The sequence below is a fragment of the Dreissena polymorpha genome, chromosome 15 (genome assembly GCF_020536995.1).
Source record: "Dreissena polymorpha isolate Duluth1 chromosome 15, UMN_Dpol_1.0, whole genome shotgun sequence".
NCBI classification, from domain to species: Eukaryota; Metazoa; Mollusca; class Bivalvia; order Myida; family Dreissenidae; genus Dreissena; species Dreissena polymorpha.
In genome coordinates, this window is record NC_068369.1 from 31,013,848 (window position 1) to 31,034,260 (window position 20,413).

Genomic DNA, 20,413 nt, shown 5'->3' on the forward strand with positions numbered 1-20,413 from the left:
ATGTCAAATAGGACGGTGTTCATCTACCAAATTGTTTAAACTCTTTCCCTAGGACTTCGCCAGATGAATTCCTTTTTTTTCTAAAATTTGTCAAAAATTCGTCAAAATTGATCGTTTATAATAGCAAGGTCCAATGTTTGCTTATTTATTTATGAATAGAGTAAGTAAATACAGATCAGACACTGATCACAAGCCACAATACAGTTAAAAGTTAAGTTAAACACAGCTTAGCATAAATATAGATAAATACCATCATTAAAGACCATACTAATATCAACGTCATTTCGACAAAAGCATTAACCGGTATGTATACACAATAGCACTGTTATGTGATGTAATTCTTACGTGCTCGTACCTGAAATCGGTTTATATGTAGACACAGAACAAAGTTAACGTGTGTAAACTGTCACTCAGCACACATGAATGATGCTATATTATTGAACATGTAACCTGATCTAGAAATTATTTGGTATATTTATTAATTAAGCTTAAAGCGACTGAACCCGTTTTTATAAAAAAAATACAATACTCGCGATGCCGTCCTTTTAATCACTGGAATATTGCGAGTAAATTTTCACTCCAATACATAATTGGCACGTAAGTTACATATTGGTTCCTAATCAAATGTATGTCTTGTTTAAATGGTAAAATAATTATTTCTTAATAAACTCCACACCATTGTCCTTGTTGTTCTTTAATTGTGGTGAATGTGAAAAACATGTCTTGGTAATGTATTTTCTATGAAGCTAGAATACAACGCATAGCCAAATCAGGAGCAACTGAAAGTAAATCAATATTACAAAATTCACGCAGGCAAAGTCAATACGATTATAATGTACTTTTCAGCGTATTTGTCCCAGAAGATGTACGTCACAAAGCTCTATTACATGTATCATTCAATCATTAACTTAATTATTTTCTAAACTTTGACGTGTGCATAATCTGCAGAGTCGATTGGGGGAAATTGTATCTTCTTTCCATTGATAACATCATAGTCATCATTTGATCCATTCCGTCGGGCACACGTTGTTCTATCAGGATGCGGGATATGATTATAGTCTCCGTCCCCGTCATTCCTGGGCGCCACAGCAGTTGTATCGTAGTCGCTGCCTGCTTTGGTAATAGTTTGCCCGGGTCTTTTTACGTGAGCATAGTTTCCGGGAAGGTCTTGCTTTAGTTTGTTGTATACATTGTCTGGTTTCCTTTTATTGGGTAAGGCATTGTTTGTGTAGTCGTACTCATCTTTTATACTCTGATAATGTTCCTCTGCTTCATCGATTGAATTGTAAGTGTCTGTCTGAGCATTGCCTTTGTTTGGTTCATACGCTGTGTCCTTATGATCTTCACTTTTGTCCACTAAGTGTGCGCACTTTTCCAATATAAAGTAGTTATGATTTTGAACTTCATCTTCATAAGTTGCATTAGATTTGCAAGCACAATCGCGTGTTTCTGAATTAGTTTTGTCATGTTTCGACCGCAATCTGCATGGAATAACACCTCTGAAAGAGGACCATCAAATACTTATGATATTGTATTTATTTGCTTCTGCATATATATTATATTCCTTATACAATTCAACAAATAATCCGATTTCAACTTAAATAGTACGATGGTACATTTCCTACCAAGACCATATAAATCAAAAAGTTATATACGCTTCGAATACAAATGTATCATGCTAGTATTTGAAAATTGAAACGTATAATAATAAAGACTATATGAATACGACGATGGGATTTTAACTTTATTATAAAGAAGTGAAACCCCAGCTGCTTGATCAGGTTCATAAATAGTGTGCAGACACAAGTGTGCGGCAAATGAGGTTATATATGTGTATTTCATATTTAAAAAATTTATACGTCTGTGATATTAGAATTAAACCATGGACACGATAACGCAATACCTTCTCCAAAGTACAATAATGACAACTACTGCTCCGACTGCACACAGTAATCCAACTGCCACACCGATATATACACCTACAGCTGAAACAAAAGGGAAAACTTGAATCTCTGTTGTGAACTAATTCCAAATAAATTGCATATGCAAGTCCTGCAATGAGCTCTAAATTTATCGATTCGCTTCGATTTTATAAAAGTTATTTAAATCGATTTTGGCAACTCTTTTTTATGGCTCGCTAACATAAACTTGATATCGTCATTACCCATGCCTACAATACAAAACATACAATTAGTGTATCAGTTTCTGCAGTGCATTCGAGTAAACTCGATGTCAATAGCCTGCAAATAAAACAATTAAATTACCTACAACTTTTAGACATAAAAGGTATGAGGTCAAGGTCGTCTTGGAGAGATGTGTAGATAAATTTGCTCTTCAAAAAAGCATTAAAATACACGCATATAGTAGTGTAAAAGTAGTAGTGTAAAGTGCAACATGTGCATGCAGATCTAAAAGATGCTATAAAAAGTGAAAATCTGGAAAAGTTATGTGATAAAAACGTAGTTTGAAGAAGTAGATATCAAACGATTTAAATATGTGTGTGACACGCGAGTATTTACCTGTAGGGCTAACATGAAACTTCACCTGGACAAAACCCCTAAACACCAGCAGAGTGTAAAAAGGATAACAAAAGGATACAAACGGATTATAACCATTGACTTTAGTGATTATCAATTATCTACTTAAAAAACTTACTCTACTTGTACCAATTGAACAATGAGCAACTAGACAACAAAAAACCCCAGCCAAAACTTAGTTTCACGGGAACTAAGCCGCAAACAAAGCCTGCTGTCAAAATTATACAGGCCCAACAATAGTGCTAACAGTAACTCAAGCATAGAGAAACTGAATTCAATACAGGTTCAACTTCAAGGCATGAATGAAGAATTTACAAATTTAAGGGATGATGTCAAAGGCATGCTAAAAAAAGATGAAGTTGAAAAGCTGATAATGAACACAGTCCCAAATCTTATGAAAAACTTTGAACAAACCACACACAAAAAATTGAACAAATGATCAACGAAAAAATAAATGATATGCAATACAAAATGGACAGCATAGATTCGAAAATAAAAGCCTAAGAGAAAAATTTAACATCTCGAAAAGACCAATGAGATCAAAAACAAAGCCATACAGGAACACATTGAAAAAACCTACGATGTGAGTAAACTGCACATAAAAGGCAAACTACAACTCGAGGAAAAGCAACATAACAATCATGAATATACCAGAAGCTAAAGACGAAAACAAAATATCACTTGCAAAAGCTGTAAGACTAATTCTGAAGACCCACACGGAAGTTGACCTTCAACCAATAGATATAGTGGCATTGCACCGTATCCCTACCAAGAGGGGACATATTTGCCCCGTACTTTGCAACGCAACAACTCTGCGAAATCTGCCATCATGCGGACGCGAGCTCTAATGAAGATCAACGGTTATAAGCTGGTTGACGATGTCACAAAACTGAACCAGGGCTTAATCAACAGGCTTATTCTGTATCCAAATATTGGCAGTGCGTGGTATTTTAATGGGGTGGTATAAGGACAAACTGTCGCCGGTGAACGAATCAAATTTGACATACATGACAATGTGAATGCTGTTATCAAAAGCTTCAGACAATATAGAAGAAATGGCGTAGGAGGTCACCCGGAGTAATGAACATTACTTGCAAAAGTGGTTTGTTTCTAAATGTATGACTGTTTATCTATATTAAAAACAAAAATCACATGTTTAGCTTTAGTCTGTTCTATGTTGAACCCGTTTGGGTTGTTATCTTTTCAATTTAATGTACGTAGATGTTTAAACAAAACATCTTAACCCAATCTTTGTAATAATCATATAACTTTTTGAAAAAGACAGTAATACAAGTCTTTTCTAAAGCAAAAACAAAACAATTTTTGTCTAAATTAGTAAAAATTAGCAATTGATTAATCGAAAGCAGAAATCACACAGGTAAAAAAATATACTAACTATATAATCGCCGGCTTGATTAAAAAATAGACTATATATTTATAGTTTCTATTTTTAGCATGACCTTATAGCCTTTATAAAAAACTACGATTAATTGAAAGCAGCAATCACATAAGTAAATAAAGATACTTACTATAATCACCAGTTGAGCTACAAAAATGGACTATTGATTCATACTTTCTACTTTTAGCATGACCATATAGCACGTATGTGATAATACAGTGCAGGACATAGTCATTATCTAGTTTAAAATACTAATGCCATTAATTTTTAAAATCTGTTAAGATGTATGAACTAAGGTTTGGTAAATTACACATCGAGTTTATAATCAACAGAAAACATTGCCATTTTGTTAACTAGTTGTTGCATTAATATTTGTGGATAATGTATGCATTAATAAACCTACCTACATAGTGATGAACAAACATTACAGGGAAACTATTGAACTAAATGACACCCTTTTTGAAAGTCAGAAATTATTTATTCAATGTAAATAAAGACATTGTACTTGTTCTGTAATCTGTCACATATAATTGTGTTGCAATTTTTATGATTGTTATCCCTATTATTATCAGCTTAGCTCTATTACAAACAATGTTTTGCTCTTTAAAGAAAAAAATATTGTAAATGGCAATTTCTACTACTGCTCTTATATTATTGAAAATTAAACACCCTTATAATTATATTTTACCGTTCAATCTGATCACATTGACTATGTAGTTTTCCTTTATACATGTACGCTTGACAATATTAAACTACATGCGCTTATATTTGCTCCTTTAAAACTACTGTATGCTTACACTTCCACTGTAATTGGTAAGGACTACAGCTATTGTAAACTAGCCTTTTCTTGTTTATTATGCCTCATATGTATAGATAGATGTGAATGTAAATGTTCTTTACAACAAATGCAGTTGATCATAATGGTTAATTATTCAACCAAAATTGTTGTTTTTCTTTAATAATGTTTGAAATAAGTCTGTAAAACACACTGATTTAAAAACATAAATAAATTGTGATACATGTTTTAAATATCGGCACGTCTATAAATGAATGTAATTGATATCTGCAACATGTGAACGTTGATTAAAACTCTTATTATCCGAGATATGTATCATTTCATTAATTATATGATTAACACACGTACATGACTAAACAGTATGTGTAAATGCATTTTTTGTGAAATAAGTTTGTCTGGATTAAGTGAGCTTTCCGTATCCAAAATTATTGAGAAATGTTTTAATTATAAGAAATATGAATGTCAATGAAAATTCTCTCTTTATTTGGGATGTGTTTTTCCTTTCTTAACAAATATATTTTCAATGGATATAATTGTGTGATGTTTTTTTCTTTCCATCAATATATGTTTAGCTCACATGTATTCGTAATAAGTATGTTTAAGTGCAGATTTGTCCACAGTATCCAAAATTATTGCTTAATTTATAAATGTTTAAATTATAAACATATAAAAAGTAGAAAGAAAAAATGAACCATCACACATTGTTGCATTAAGGTTTTATTTGTGTGAATCATGAAGACATTAGTTTGTCTGTCACATGTTTATGTTTCACCATACATAATACATCACCAACAAATTGACATATAATAGTGTAGATTTTTCCACAGTATCCAAAATTATTGCTAAATTAATAATTATTTAAATTATAAACATATCTATGTTTGATTGATACCACAATCATTCATTATACCTTAAGCAATCTTTGATACATTGTGTTATTAAGTTCTTATACTGTATGTTTGTGTTTATGTTGCTGAATAGTGTTTGTGTTTAAACATGCAGAAGCCAAAAGTTATGAATATTGTATTTTCTATATTGTTTCAAGATACCTGTTTTGGGATACATATTTTACAGCTTATTTTTCATACTTATATAAATGGATAATCTTCAGTTAATCCCATACAACTGTAGGGGACTAAATAACACAAAAAACGTAGAAATGTCTTTGAGTTCTTAAATACAAAACAACCACATATTTATTCATCAGAATATATTCAGAATGGGATGGGGAATGTCATTTTAGTTTTGGACAATCAAATTCAAAAGGTGTTTGTATTTTGTTAAAAAACAGTCCAATCACAGTAAATAAAATTGAAAAATATTCTATTGGTAACTTCTTAATATTGGATTCGACATATATGAATAAAAGACCCAATAAAGATACGTCCACTTTCTTTACAGACCTCTTTAAAAAAATAATAGATTTTCACAAATATACGTATATAATATTTGAAGACTTTAATTGTGTACTAGATGTCAACTTAGATTATCAAAATTATGCATCCATGAACAATATTAAAAATGCAAGAAAAAAACACTAAACTCTATTATCAAAAATAACAATATAATTGATACTTTCATATATCTTAATGAGACACTCCAATAATATACATGGAGACGGTTAACAACAATACAACAGGCTAGACTTGATTCTTTACTTACTGCAAATAATATGTCATAAAAAATTAGAAAATCTACTATTGATTCATGTTATAAGTCAGATCATTCCTTAATCGACTTATAAATAAGTTTTGAAGACATAGTATATGGAAAAGGGCTATGGAAATTCAATAATTCATGTTTTAAGGATATCGACTATTTAAACTGCAGTAATACTCTGATAGAAAATGTTAAACAACAATACTGTATCCCTATCTACAACTTAGAAAACATGGAAAATATTAATAATAGCAACATGCAATTTGTTATCAACGACCAATTATTCCTTGAAACATTACTTATGGAAATTAGAGGTAAAACTATTTCATTCTCATCACATAAAGCTAAACAGAAAAAAAGAATCTACTTTAATTAAGACAATAAATTTACTTCAACAATCATTAAGTGAAGCATAATCTGAACAACTTCGAGAAATACAAAATAAATCAGAAAATGTGAGGGAAAATAAACAAAAGGGGCTTTTATTCGTTCAAGAGCTAAATTAATAGAAGATGGAGAAAACCCTCTTAATACTGTTGCTGGCTAGAAACAAATCATTACACAAACGAGTCGATACCTTGAATTGAATTAAAAAACGTTGACAAAGCAAACTGATATTTTAAAAGAAGCTGTTTCATTCTATAAAACATTATACATTAAAAATGAAAAAGAAATAAAATATGAAATAACAACTGATTTAGATAATATTAATATACCAAAGTTGAATAAAGTTCAATCGGACTCAATAGAAGGGCTGCTTAATATTGAAGAAGTTTTCATAACACTCAAAAATATGAAACATGATAAAGCCCTGGTTATGATGGATTAACAGCTGAATTCTTTAAAGTATTGTGGAATACATTAGACCATTTCATAGTGAGAAGTCTTAATTATGCCTTTATTACAAATTCTTTGTCTGTTACACAAAATTATGGAATTATAACTTGTATCCCAAAAGAAAACAAGCCGCGATGCTATTTGAACAATAATCGACCACTTACATTATTAAATGTTGTATACAAACTAGCATCAGGTTTCATTGCAAATAGATTAAAAACAGTACTTGACATTTTAATCTTTAAATATCAAACAGGTTTCATTAAAGGTCGATTCATTGGCGAAAACACTAGTTTACTTAATGATATATTGAAATATGCTGAAGATTATAATTTACTTGGATTACTTATGACAATTGATTTCGAATAAGCATTCGATACTATGTCTTTCCAATTTATCGTAACAACTATTTTTTTTTTTCATTTCGGTCCAATGCTACAAAAATGGATATCTATGTTCTTGCGTAATACCATGGCCCCCATACAAATAAATGGCTTCTTGTCAAAAACCTTCTGTATAGAGAGTGGATGCCGTCAAGGTGACCCTATCAGTGCTTACATTTTTATTATAGGTGCAGAAATTCTTGCCATTAAAATAAGAGATAACACAAAACTAAAAGGGATAACAATAAATGGCATAAAATATAAAATATCACAATTTGCTGATGATACAGCTTTTTTCTGGACGGATCAGAATCATCTCTTAATTGTACATAAGACATGCTTCACGAACTGTCAAGATACTCTGGACTTAACATAAACTATGAAAAAACTAATTTAATTTGGATAGGTTCTATGAAATACAGTACCAGATCAATAAAAACTAAATACAAACTTACATGTGGAGCTACTACCTTTTAAGTTCTTGGGATAGTGTTTGATATTAATTTAGACAATATGATCATGAACAATTTCGATAACAAAATCGAAAGTCTTAAACGTTCAATAACTCATTGGAATCGCAGAAATATTACTCCTCTAGGAAAGATAACCATTGTCAAATCATTGTTTCTACCATTACTTACTCATTTATTTGTATCACTGTCATATCCAATCAAAGACACCATGAAAAGAATAGAACAACACTTTTTTGATTTCATTTGGGCAGGGCCAAGTAAAATTTAATAAAAAACAGTTATTGTTAAGGAGTATACCAAATGTGGGTTAAATATGGTTGATATATGTTCGTTTGAACAATACATGAAAATAATATGGATCAAGAGAATAGTTTCAGGCAAAGGAAATTGCTATTCATTGGAAAAATCGTTAATGGATTTTAAAATAATTTTCAACACTGGTAAAATGTATGCCGCAAAACTATGTTTACACATGAAAAATAAATGCTGGCTCGATGTTTTGAAAGCTATATATTGTATGTTGAAAAGCTGCCAATAATAAATAGTGATGATATTCTAGATATGGCTCTATTATATAATCATAATTTTACAATTAACAAAAGCTATATCTATTTTAAATGTCTATATGAAAGAGGTATCCGGTTTGTGAGAGATATTATGGTAGAAAGAAATATTATTTCAAAATAATCTTTGGAAACACAGTTAACAAATGCAAATGTCCTTCTCTACCAAGGATTAAAAAATACAATAAACAAATAATTATATTGACAAATTTGAAGACCTGCACAATTTTCACAACAAAACTCAAGGACCTTTCTTACAAACTTACATTAAAAAATAGTCACCAGCCCAAAAGAAGAGAAACATATTTATAAAATATTAATTCACAGCAGAGTTTCCAGCTTGTCATACAACATGGAACACAGAACTTTTTAATATTGAATGGAAAAAGTACATCCACTCGTATTCAATCTAACTAAGGAGACATATGTCAGATGGCTCCAATGCAGAATAGTCCACCGAATTTTGAAAACAAAATCCCATATGTTCAAAATGAAAATTGTAGCAAATAATCTATGTAGTTTTGTAACATTGACGTTGAAAATATAACGCACTTGTTCTGGTACTGTCCATTTACCCAATAAATTATTAAATTTGTTGCTGAGATTATTCGTAAAAGAAGACCAAATACACCTATTCATATTACATGTCAGAATCTAGTGCTTGGAATAATTTATACAAATATGAATGATTTAAACATAGTATGCATAGAGCTTAAACGATATATTTTTCGTTGTCAGAGAAGAAACAGAATTCCTTCAAAGTATGGACTCGTTAATAGTAGGAAGAACGCTTTGAAATTAACAAAAATACAATTTAATCAAAAGAAGAATCAAGAATCTGGTCCCTTGTTAAAATATTTACTGACATCCCATGTGACGACATTACTAACAGTTAAATAACTCATATATAAAAAACATTTATCCTGTCAGTTTTGTTCTAAACTCTGCATAATCAATGTTCTTATATAATATATTTCAACACTTACAAATTAATTGTCCAATGTGCAATACTTTTTATAATAAATAATATACATACATATAGTCAACATTAATTAATTGTGTATATTACAAGCTTGTTTGTGTTTTGTGTATGTGTTGTTTTGCTTTTGTAAATTACTTGTAGCATAACACTACTGGATTTGTATATGAATGTATGTTGAATGGACGACATTATTATGCATTCACCCATCAAGTAGCTGTACATGAAATACTTTGCTTATAATATTCTCAATTACTATTTGAAAAACTTTGTATGTATGAACTGTATTGTCTACATATGTATGTAATGTTTTACGGACAAAAAAAAAAATTGCACACACACACACACACACACACACACACACACACACACACACACACACACACACACACACACACACACACACACACACACACACACACACACACACACACACACACACACACACACACACACACACACACACACACACACACACACACACACACACACAACACACACACACACACACACACACACACACACACACACACACCACACACACACACACACACACACACACACCACACACACACACACACACACACACACACACACACACACACACACACACACACACACACACGCACACCACACACACACACACCACACACACACACACACACACACAAACACACGCGCGCGCGCGCGCACACACACACACACACACGCGCGCGCACACACACACACACACACACACACACACACTCAAAACAAAACTAACTTTTATACATGAAATAGTTGCCTATTTCGACAAGAACAAGCATATAATGGTGTTAATTCATTCTGGGGACAAACTTGGACTTGGGTTAACAAAACCTTCTAGACAAGTAATTCCAAACCGTTGGTTGAAGAACCGTTGACAGTAGCTCCTCCATGATTACAGGAATTCGTTGCGATACCACTCGTGGTGCTTGTTGTAGACATTGAAGTACCTGTAAATAGTGTGTTACTACTACATACCTAGTCAATATAAATATACATTTTCAAATTGTAAAATCGCACTCAATTAGACAACAACAGGCGGATGAGCTTGGCTAGGGCCGATTATAGACGTCCAGCTCGAACATGGAATATCGTTTATATTACATATCATATTACATTTCATCTTATTTTGTTGCTTCATTTAAAGGTATTTCCGAACTATCTGACCGTACTTTTATTTTCATTATGTTGATTACGATTACATTTTGAATATGGTGGTTTATTTTACAGTAAATCTTAAGCATCGTACGAATCCATAACATAAATGTTATTGTATGTTTGTAAATTGTTTATTTGTTGTATTTGTATAAGCATTGAATTAAAACTGACATTAAGGTACTAAACTGTGTGTTTTAATTATTCTTGTGAAGGATCGTATACTGGCAACAACATAATTAACAATCTAGTTAAATTGCAATCGATGGTAGAATTATCCTGAATGAGTGCCACGTTTTTATAGATACCACTTTTCATACGATCAGTTGTGGCTTCATTGTATTGATAAACGTTGACTAAGACTGAATGTAGAGATTATTTTTTTTCAGTTGAATCAGCGTGACCCGATTATTTTTAAATATGAAAAATTGGGCCGCAGGCCAATAGGATCATATGTGTCCGCCCGATACAAAACCCGACAAGTCCCGCGACGACAATTCGTTTCTAAGTATTGTAAAGATATGTCATAGTTAAGTAATTGCTTGCAGCATATTCATTCCTGACATAAAAGTATTTATTGTCTATACCAATATTCACAATAACATATAGAACAAAACTTGTACTATTCATGCTTCAATACGTTATTATTACTCATATAATGTTGTTGTAGTTGTGTGTTTATGATTTTAAATGTGTTCTCATTTAGAAAATTACATGTACTTCATTTCAAACATGTTTGTGCTGATATTCATTGTAATTTATTATAGATGACGTCTATAACCGACCACAACTTTAATGTCAAGTGGATTAAACAATCTGTCGATGTAACAAATTATGTAAAACAATTGTATTTCATATTTGTGCAACCACTTGTTATAAGTGTTTTTATTAAAAGTGTGTTTATATGTTCACAAATATTTGTTGTTTGTTTGAACTTGCATAAACATTTAAACCCAAACAGTGAGACATATAAAGAAGTTATTACTCATACTGAATACTAAAGCACACTTCAGTGTCATGAATTATTATATAATTTGTCAGATTTTTTGCTTATTTATCAACGAATATTGCCGGTACTGATTTCAACCACTTTTACCTTGGTACGCGGGACGCGGTCTTGGGCAAACGCAGTGAAATATAGAACAAACTATAAAAATGTAGAAGTCAATATAGAACAGTGCATAACTTACTATCCGAATCATCACATAGACTGCTTCTGCAACCATGGACCTCGTAAGAAATGCTGCGGTCCTGGTTAATGACGGCATACTTGATAGACGAAGACGTAATAAAATCTAGAGTAAATAAACAATATTCAGTGGTATGCGTTACTAGTTTTAATTAAATAAATTTATCGGACAGCTATCAATACTTCTACAATTTAGCGATATTATTTGATACTAAAGTTCGTTTGGATGTGATGCAAATGCGCGATTCGTGATCATATTTTTTTTTTAAAGTACCAATACATAATTTCCAAACCTAACATTCACTTTAAATGCAAATTGATGTTTATAGGTTAAGTACAGCTCGAAAATCTTATAAATAATGAGGTTGTAAGTGTACAATATATTAAGTCGGTCACTACTAATCACTACTAATCTCACTCACTTAATTGTCACGAATATGTTTATGTTTTATGTATTACAACGTTAAATGCTGCAATATAAATAATATAATGTTTACATGTACATCGACTATACATCCCTTTTTTAGGTAAGTTTGCGAAATGAAATGCTATTTTGACAAATCATAGCACAACGTGTCACCTTTTTTTTCCGCGGTTAGCATCGCATGCGTTCGGATCACACCTGTCCAGTGCGAATGTGTGTCACTAGGGCCAAGTACCCCATTGGTCGAACTTGATCGAATACTTTCTACTGTTGCTGGATATTTTGTCTTTACAAAACACTTTTGATTTGCTTTAACCCACGTGTCGGCATATTGCTTTTGTTGTTGTACAACTGCAAGACGCTTTCCATCTGAAATAACTCGATCGTGTGAATATAGGTCATGCCAAAGTATTATGAGTGACAACATTGATACATCAAGTCATACTATTTCTAAGATTGTTTTTTTTTAATGCAGAACTATTTGTGAATACTACACATTTAATAGTTAAACAGTGGTTATATTAGTTATAGTATTCAATTATTTTAATAACAAATTGCGCTGTATAGCTGGTGTATTAAAATATATATTACCCGTCGAAATATATGTTTACCTTCAACATTGCTGCACATGAGTCCTTTGCTTGGTCCTTTGCATGATGCCCATATGAAGTTTGGATAGTTAAAATCAAGACAAACGAAACTTTCAGTGTTATTATTAAAAGCTGAAACTGTAAAAGAGAAAATATCAGCACACCAACATAATTTATTCAATGAACTTATACAAACACTCATATATGTCATCAACATTAACACATGTTCGAAAAAAACATTCTCACTCGATTAAAGCAACTGATATAAACCGCAAAACCGACAAGTGTCACATTCGAAGTGATGTGGGTTGAGCATAAATACTATACTAAAGATGAACTATTTCGAAACCCGCACCGCTTTTATAAACACACTACCACGTTTAAAGTACATGTATTACGAACCATTAGTAATGCCGTATATGGAAAAGGAGTTATTTTCTGAATCTTTTTTGCCGCACAGAAACATTCCATCATCTCCGCATTGATCGTTACATGATTTGCTTAAAAGACTTCCCGTGTAGTGGCGACAGCAGCACCGAAAACTGTCCTGTATACAATATTAAGATTACAACATATGGGCAATGTGCTGAAAGGCGTTTTCTCCAACTGTTTGCAGGAAATGTTTACATAAGAAACAAAATACGATTACCTTCCCCTTTTAAAAAGATCATTTTATGACAGCTTGGAAGTCATTAAGTGAACGTGTCAGCTCAAGTCGGTAATGGGTGTGGAGTGTATCATTTAAATGAATCGTGATTACAATAAGTTTGTATTTTACTGAAGCTTAACAAATGAGCACCAACTATAGACTCGGCCTTTTGGATCCCAAATGCTTTCCCTCTGCACATTAGATGACACTCGCCCACGCTTTTAACATCGGTTGTATTTTCTGTGCAATCTGACGAACATCCTGAAGCATACAATTCTAGTTGAAAGTTTAAATCATACTGACGATGTTGCTCTGGTAATTGCGATAATCATAGTATATTATATAGCCAGCATAGTCCTGGTTATAATGAACTCTTGTATGTTCTGTATTCATCAAGTAAATCATTGTGTATCAATTAAATACTACTACACGGATAAATAGGTAGATTGTATTATTGTATCATGTTTGTTTTATTCACTTACGAAATATAGTGACATTTTCATCGTAACGGTATACAATTATATTTATAAACAAATCTTTGTGTCAAATCTTGGAATCGTTGGGTAGGTATACTACATTTAAATCAAGAGATTATGTTTATTATTTTGAGAAGCATAAACACGTAGTATATGAATACCTAAATAGTCAAACGCAACCTGTCCATAAACGTAGCCTATCCATAGTCCATTTTTCGGAATTGGCAAATGTGGTTCATCAACTGTCCAGTGTTTGTCTATAGAATACTTCGGACTAGGGACGGCAAGTTTGCATGGGGCATTTTCCCAATTGGTGATAGCAGTGTTTGTTGTGAAGGTGGATCCTATAATTTAGAAATAGTATTTATTCATGCAAGTGTATTTGGAACAAAATATGATTTACACAAAGCTATCCACTACGTTACTTACTACTGCTAATGGCGACAAACATCCGAAGACTAAAACATCCGGATTCGAAAGAAAATATTCTTTAAAAGTATGACATTCACATTTTTTTCAATTTACCAAATCAAGATAACACACGTGGACCAACGCTTATATCATTTACTGTTATATTTTTCCAAGATATTAATAGCTGTATTTTTACTTTTTACCTATATCCTTGTAACATATGGAGAGAATAGCTACAGACGCTTGTAAACACAATCCGGAAATTTATAAGAGAATGTGCACCGCGGACTATGCATGTTAGGGATACAAATATTGACTTTACGTTTAAATGAAATTATATTAAATGCATGCATACATTCCTTCCTTTTTTGAAATATATTTTAGATATATCAAATATATTAAAAATAGCATTTTACTACGCTGTAACTCGGCTTACTACGACACATCCTTTGATAAAATGTTTCGGTTTCGACCTTATAACGCATCGTACAACGACTGTATCGATATACAGTCAATCTTGTATTTAGAGACCACTAAAGGAAGTAACCAAAAGTGATATCTTAATTAAATGGTCTTTTAATTAAAGAAGGCCATTTGGGATGATTGCGGACCTTTGATTTTAAATCCAGATGTAGGATTATATCCTTTTGACACAGCGATTTCAGCTTTTGTAATCAAATGAATCTAAATATAAATAAAATGAATAAAACAACTTTGTACTTGAAACAAGTTGTATTTGTTCTCTCTAATTCTAAATACAATGTAAATGATTTGCACGGGGAATGGGTTTTTCCGATTCCAAACTCATTCGCGATTAAATTTACGTGCACTTTTACTGTGAGACACTTCCAATATCGGAATTTTCTGATTTAACGTTAATACTTTCCGTTTTAACATTTTAATTTCTGCATGTAAGCTTATATATCTGACTCGATTATGGGTCATAGGGAAATAAATAAAACACCTTGATTGAAAACTAAATAATCACGCCTGATTGTAAAATTTGCTAACACACACTAATTAGCATAATAACAATTACATTGTTTAATGACCAGATTTTGCTACATGTTACCGATTAAAAGTTTATTTTGTACACCTCTCGAGAACACTGTGAAAATGTTTGTCGCGTCGGCGCATTGTTTTTGCAATAAAGTCGGCGATAAAATTTGTCACTTAACGTCCCAGATAGTAAACTCTTTAACCCGTAGTCTGTTGGCAATACCTCACTGTATTATTCGACACCAAAAATTGATACGCAGTCAGCACTAACACCGGTCAGGACCGGTCATCGAGACAAAGGGAAATGGCTGGTGTGAAATCAAAACAAAGATGTAATCTTTCATGTTATCGGCTTAGATAAGCAATTAACACTGAGTTGTCCCTGAACGGTCAACATATTTACCACTTTTACCTTAACGCGGTCGCTTAATTCAGACTTGGGCATCAAAAGAGACTAAAAGCAGCGGTCGGTGGTTGCGTAAGACAAAAGTCGTATAATACAATTTGAAAATATAGTTAAAACGCTCGGGCCGGATTTAAAGTGGTCGCATAAGACAAAAGTCGCTAAATTCCAGTGGTCGCAAGCACAAGATTGACTGTATGTCTGAAACCATTTTCACTCGCTGTGCATGGGGTTAATGTTGAAACGCAGACTCATTGCGCACTTAATGCTTTTATGTTATATAGAACCCGGTGTTGTACACAGTATTCTGACTATAATAATGATGTGAATACATAAACAGTGTGTGTGACTGCTAGTCGTGAATTGGGAAAAAAACAGTTAACACACTGGTAATTACTGAACAACAAATAAACAATATAACGTAAATTAATGATTTAATACTAATTTTGAAACACAAGTCATAGGATACCATTTTTATAAATAAATGGAATGAAGTTAACAACGATTTCACTGACCTGTATACGGTAAATGTCTTCGTTTGCTTGTATCTTGATAAGGTAGTGACTTGATATGTAAATTTACAATTCAACTATCTACTTATATTGGTATTATATTTTATCTTACAATGTGACAAAACAATAACTTATACCCGCAATATGCATACATTATTAAATGTATTACCTTTTGCTTTCAAAATGGTAAATGTCAAAGCTCCTATGCAAACGTTAATCCACATATTTCATCAATGCCCGCCGTCTTGCGACGAGAATATAACTAAACAAGGAAGTATTTGTCCTCCTAAATATGTATGCACACTACCTGTCTAATTTAACATTCAACCTGTGCGGTTAATATTTCAGATGTTAAGGATTAAGACGATTTCTGAATACAACACTTTCAGTTGCATGGTAGATTATAAATACAACTATTCGTATTCCGTTTACATTCAGAAGGTAAAGGCTCTCAACATCTAGAGTGTTTAATGCAATTACATTTTTTACGTTAATAAGCGGGTGACGAAGAGCTGGCGGTAAGTTGAGGATATTTAAGTTAGAATCTTCGTTGAGAGCAACGGTCCTCTGTGTGTCGCAGTGTACATACGTGTGGCGACCCTATTATTTTTTAGTTTATAATCATAAGGCAGGAAGCCTAAGGAAAAGTATTCGTTATATGGTAGTTTATGTGATTTTGACATTCCGGGGGCTTTAGAAGGCATACCCTTATTTTGATGCCGCGCACCTTGCGCTCCGTGGTGGCATCAGCAAATCGGCCTCTCGCCACAATTGTCTACAAAGCATTACAAATGTGTTTCATACGCATGCACGGGACAGTAGCCACTCAAGCCCGATGTGATTTCAATGACTTTTTAACCGTTTACAGGCACCAGGTGAATATATAATATGTTAAACAATCAAAGGTCGACATGCCCAAATAGGCGAATCCTTAGAGGCGATGATTTTTAATAATAAAATAACAATGTAGTCGATTTCATGACCTTTCATAAAGCAGTTTTAACAATAATATCACGGTTTCATATTCAATATTAATGCATACAAGCAGTAACATATTATATTAAAAATATGAACGGATATGTCACAATTATATCGTCCGGTTTGAGTGCACATTAACCAAACGTCGTTACAAATCGTTTTGCAAAGACCAACACACTGCCGCAGTAGTGTGACTACTGCGTTGCCTGCTTACCGAAAATTTAAGTGGTCCTTTAAGTTACATTTACTTTGTTTCATATTCAATTAACATTAATTAAAAGTACATCTGGGATTTCACATTAAAAGGCATATTGACTATTATACGTTTACATAGCCATCATACCAATGATCTGTTTACATACTTTATGTTCGAAATATGTGCTTTTTATACAGCACTTAATAGTTACAAAACGTCATTAAAACTCTCAGCAAACCGAGGATCCTCTTGGGATAACTTGTTCACCAGTGCAAATACTAATGCAAGGAACTACCCATTGCCCTTATTAAATGATACGTAGATGGATAATGACCGTAGAAATCACCACATAAATTATATCGCCTGGTTTGGAAACAAACTGCCATACTCAGATGTGAAGTAAATAAATACAAAACATTATTTTCAAGTTGACAAGACATACAGGCAATATAATTTTCACATTCATATTATATGCCGCTTATGTAGGATAAACACTATGTAAATAAATGAAGCATTTTCCTCGTTTAATAAGGAGTCTTTTCATAAATGTTCGGGGTATTGAACACGTCGTTATTATATTTCAATGCTACATACATGTACATACCTGCTTCCAAATAAACCTGTAACTATTCATTTCGTAGCCGTTTTTTAGATAAAACGTTGACTGGATTTTCAAATACGGAAGGTAAATCACGTAACCGGTTTCGCAGTCATATATTTTAAATACTTCCGTGTCTTTATGACTGAATACATAAATCATGTTTTAAAAACGAAAACCCTTCCCTTCCTAAGAGGCAAGTTATATTATATGCTCAAGTCTGTCGGTCGGTCGGTTTTTCGGTAGGTCGGTCGGATTGTTGTAAATCATTTCGTTACCAAAATATATTTTGAGAAGGCTTAAGAAAACTCTTATCAAATTTGTTACTTAGATGGGAAAGAAAACGCCTTCAAAGTTCCTCCGTTATAATGATGTTAGTTATCTGCTTTCATCTGATACCTTATATTATTTTTTGTAAAATGTACAGGCATACACCTACATTAAAAGTATTATCAGTACAAATAACATAGTTTGAATATTATTGAACAATGCATCATGAATTGTGGGCCATTACGTTAAGTTTTGAACGTGAGGTTATATAGTACATACAATCGTATCCTAGTGTGTTTACAAGCATCAACATAAAGAAGAAGACACATGAATCAAACGTGAACCAATTCACAAGAACTTATTATTTGTGTGCCATTAAGTAAAGTTTTGAACGTGAGGTTATATAGTACATACAATCGTATCCTAGTGTGTTTACAAGCATCAAAATAAAGAAGAAGACACATGAATCAAACGTGAACCAATTCACAAGAACTTATTATTTACCTAGATTTTTCTCAATTTATCTTGATTTATCTCGATTAAGACATATTTGTTCCTCGCAGGCGAAAAGATTTGGTCTTTCAAAGAAATAACGGATTTCCAATATGGCTATTTCATAAATATATAAGCATTCCTCTCATAGATTGAGATGTCACTCAATCCATTCGTTTAACAACAAGGCACATATCTGTGGATGCCTGTTAAACAATTCATAAAGTCATGAGAGTATCATGCTAATGCCTTCCTATATGCATATAATTATTTCACAAGATTGATGCATTTGTTGACCTTAGGAATAATGTTGTAACACATCTTTGCCCTCTTCATACTTTCCACCGACACTCGAACCGAAACTAATTTATTGGCACGGCATGGCGTGTTTCTTTAAAAGTAGCATTCAACGTGGCTTATTTACTTCTTAAAACGTAATCCGATTTAGATACAGTACTTAATTGTTGAAGGATGTAATGCAAAAATGTACATTCTCTTGCACGTTTATAATTCTAAAAGCATTTTTGTGTTTTTAATAGTTTAAGGTAAGCAGGGTGGCCTAATATATGAAACCTTACAAACATATTAAACAGCGCATTAATTTACACGCGTGGTGTTCTTGGTTATCGTTGGATTCATTCGGAATAGACTCCTTTTAAATGTTTCACTTATAACCCATATATGTGCGATGATTAATTTTCAATATGTACGCATTTTATAGGAATTTCATTGACAACCTGTAACAAGTTAACATTGTACATTTATTTCTAATGTTTGATTATTTTTTGCTGTTGTTTCATTGTTTTCAGAAAACAAGAAGTCGTAATAGCCATATGTATATGATGTTGTTCTTGTGACCAGGGGATTCAAGTTAAATCGCCACTATGAGCGGACTCCTGACCATCTAAAGACAACTTATATTTGTTCTTCATAAAACGCGGAGATTTAGTGTTCTGACCTAATGATATCGTTGTAATGGAGGAAATATGAAACGGTATACCCTGCTTATAGACGTAGCCGAAAATATCATGTATTGTTGTTGTGTTCAATAAAACAGCTATGTTTAAACATTGCTTTCATTAGAAATACACTTTATATTGTTGCTGTATTGTTTATTCACTCGCAGTTAAAAAGGGACACATTAAACACTACAAACGAAGCTTCATGATTGTACAGAATTATGTGAAAACGACCGAACTGGTCTACAGTTCAGACGTAAGAGAAAATATTCCGATCAATCAAGGCAATATTGTGCACTTAATAAGTATTTAACAAGTGGGGCATCACTCTTAAGCTAACTATTAAAGCAGAGAGTGATGTGAGTAAACACAATTGGTTATAAAGCTTTATATGCTTGTTTTCAATTCATAACTTAGACATAGTCCGGATAGAAATGTGAACATTTGTATTACTGTTTACAT

At 32.5% G+C, this 20,413-nt stretch overlaps 2 protein-coding genes across 3 annotated transcripts in view; both read right to left on the bottom strand.

Moving 5' to 3' along the window:
• Window positions 1–678: 678 nt before the first annotated feature.
• On the bottom strand, window positions 679–12,649 carry LOC127861175 (uncharacterized). 2 transcript variants are annotated; one of them, XM_052399561.1, is made up of 5 exons: window positions 12,575–12,649; window positions 11,996–12,100; window positions 10,508–10,600; window positions 1,904–1,985; window positions 679–1,481 (listed from the first exon to the last, which is right to left on the bottom strand). In XM_052399561.1, exons 1-5 carry the CDS (start codon window positions 12,594–12,596, stop codon window positions 920–922), a joined length of 864 nt encoding a protein of 287 aa, XP_052255521.1. In that variant the 5' UTR covers window positions 12,597–12,649; the 3' UTR covers window positions 679–919. The 2 variants fall into 2 exon arrangements, with proteins under 2 accessions (XP_052255521.1, XP_052255520.1); XM_052399560.1 differs by having other exon boundaries at window positions 679–1,499.
• Window positions 12,611–20,413, bottom strand: part of LOC127859662 (uncharacterized) — a 9,999-nt gene continuing 2,196 nt past the window's right edge. Inside the window, exons 2-6 of the mRNA XM_052397168.1 lie at window positions 14,295–14,477; window positions 13,812–13,918; window positions 13,411–13,555; window positions 13,030–13,146; window positions 12,611–12,666 (exon numbers count right to left, since the gene is read on the bottom strand). Of these exons, the coding sequence (XP_052253128.1) occupies window positions 12,611–12,666; window positions 13,030–13,146; window positions 13,411–13,555; window positions 13,812–13,918; window positions 14,295–14,477 (608 nt within the window). The remainder of the gene's footprint in view (window positions 12,667–13,029; window positions 13,147–13,410; window positions 13,556–13,811; window positions 13,919–14,294; window positions 14,478–20,413) is intronic.

What these genes read in the sequence shown, in the direction of transcription:
- LOC127861175 (XM_052399560.1), bottom strand. Translation starts at nt 12,596, where the DNA reads ATGCTAACCGCGGAAAAAAAAG. An exon ending in GCTAACCGCGGAAAAAAAAG is followed by an intron (nt 12,101 to 12,574) that starts GTGACACGTTGT and finishes TATTTACTCTAG; the next exon opens with ATTTTATTACGTCTTCGTCT. An exon ending in TCTATGTGATGATTCGGATA is followed by an intron (nt 10,601 to 11,995) that starts GTAAGTTATGCA and finishes CACTATTTACAG; the next exon opens with GTACTTCAATGTCTACAACA.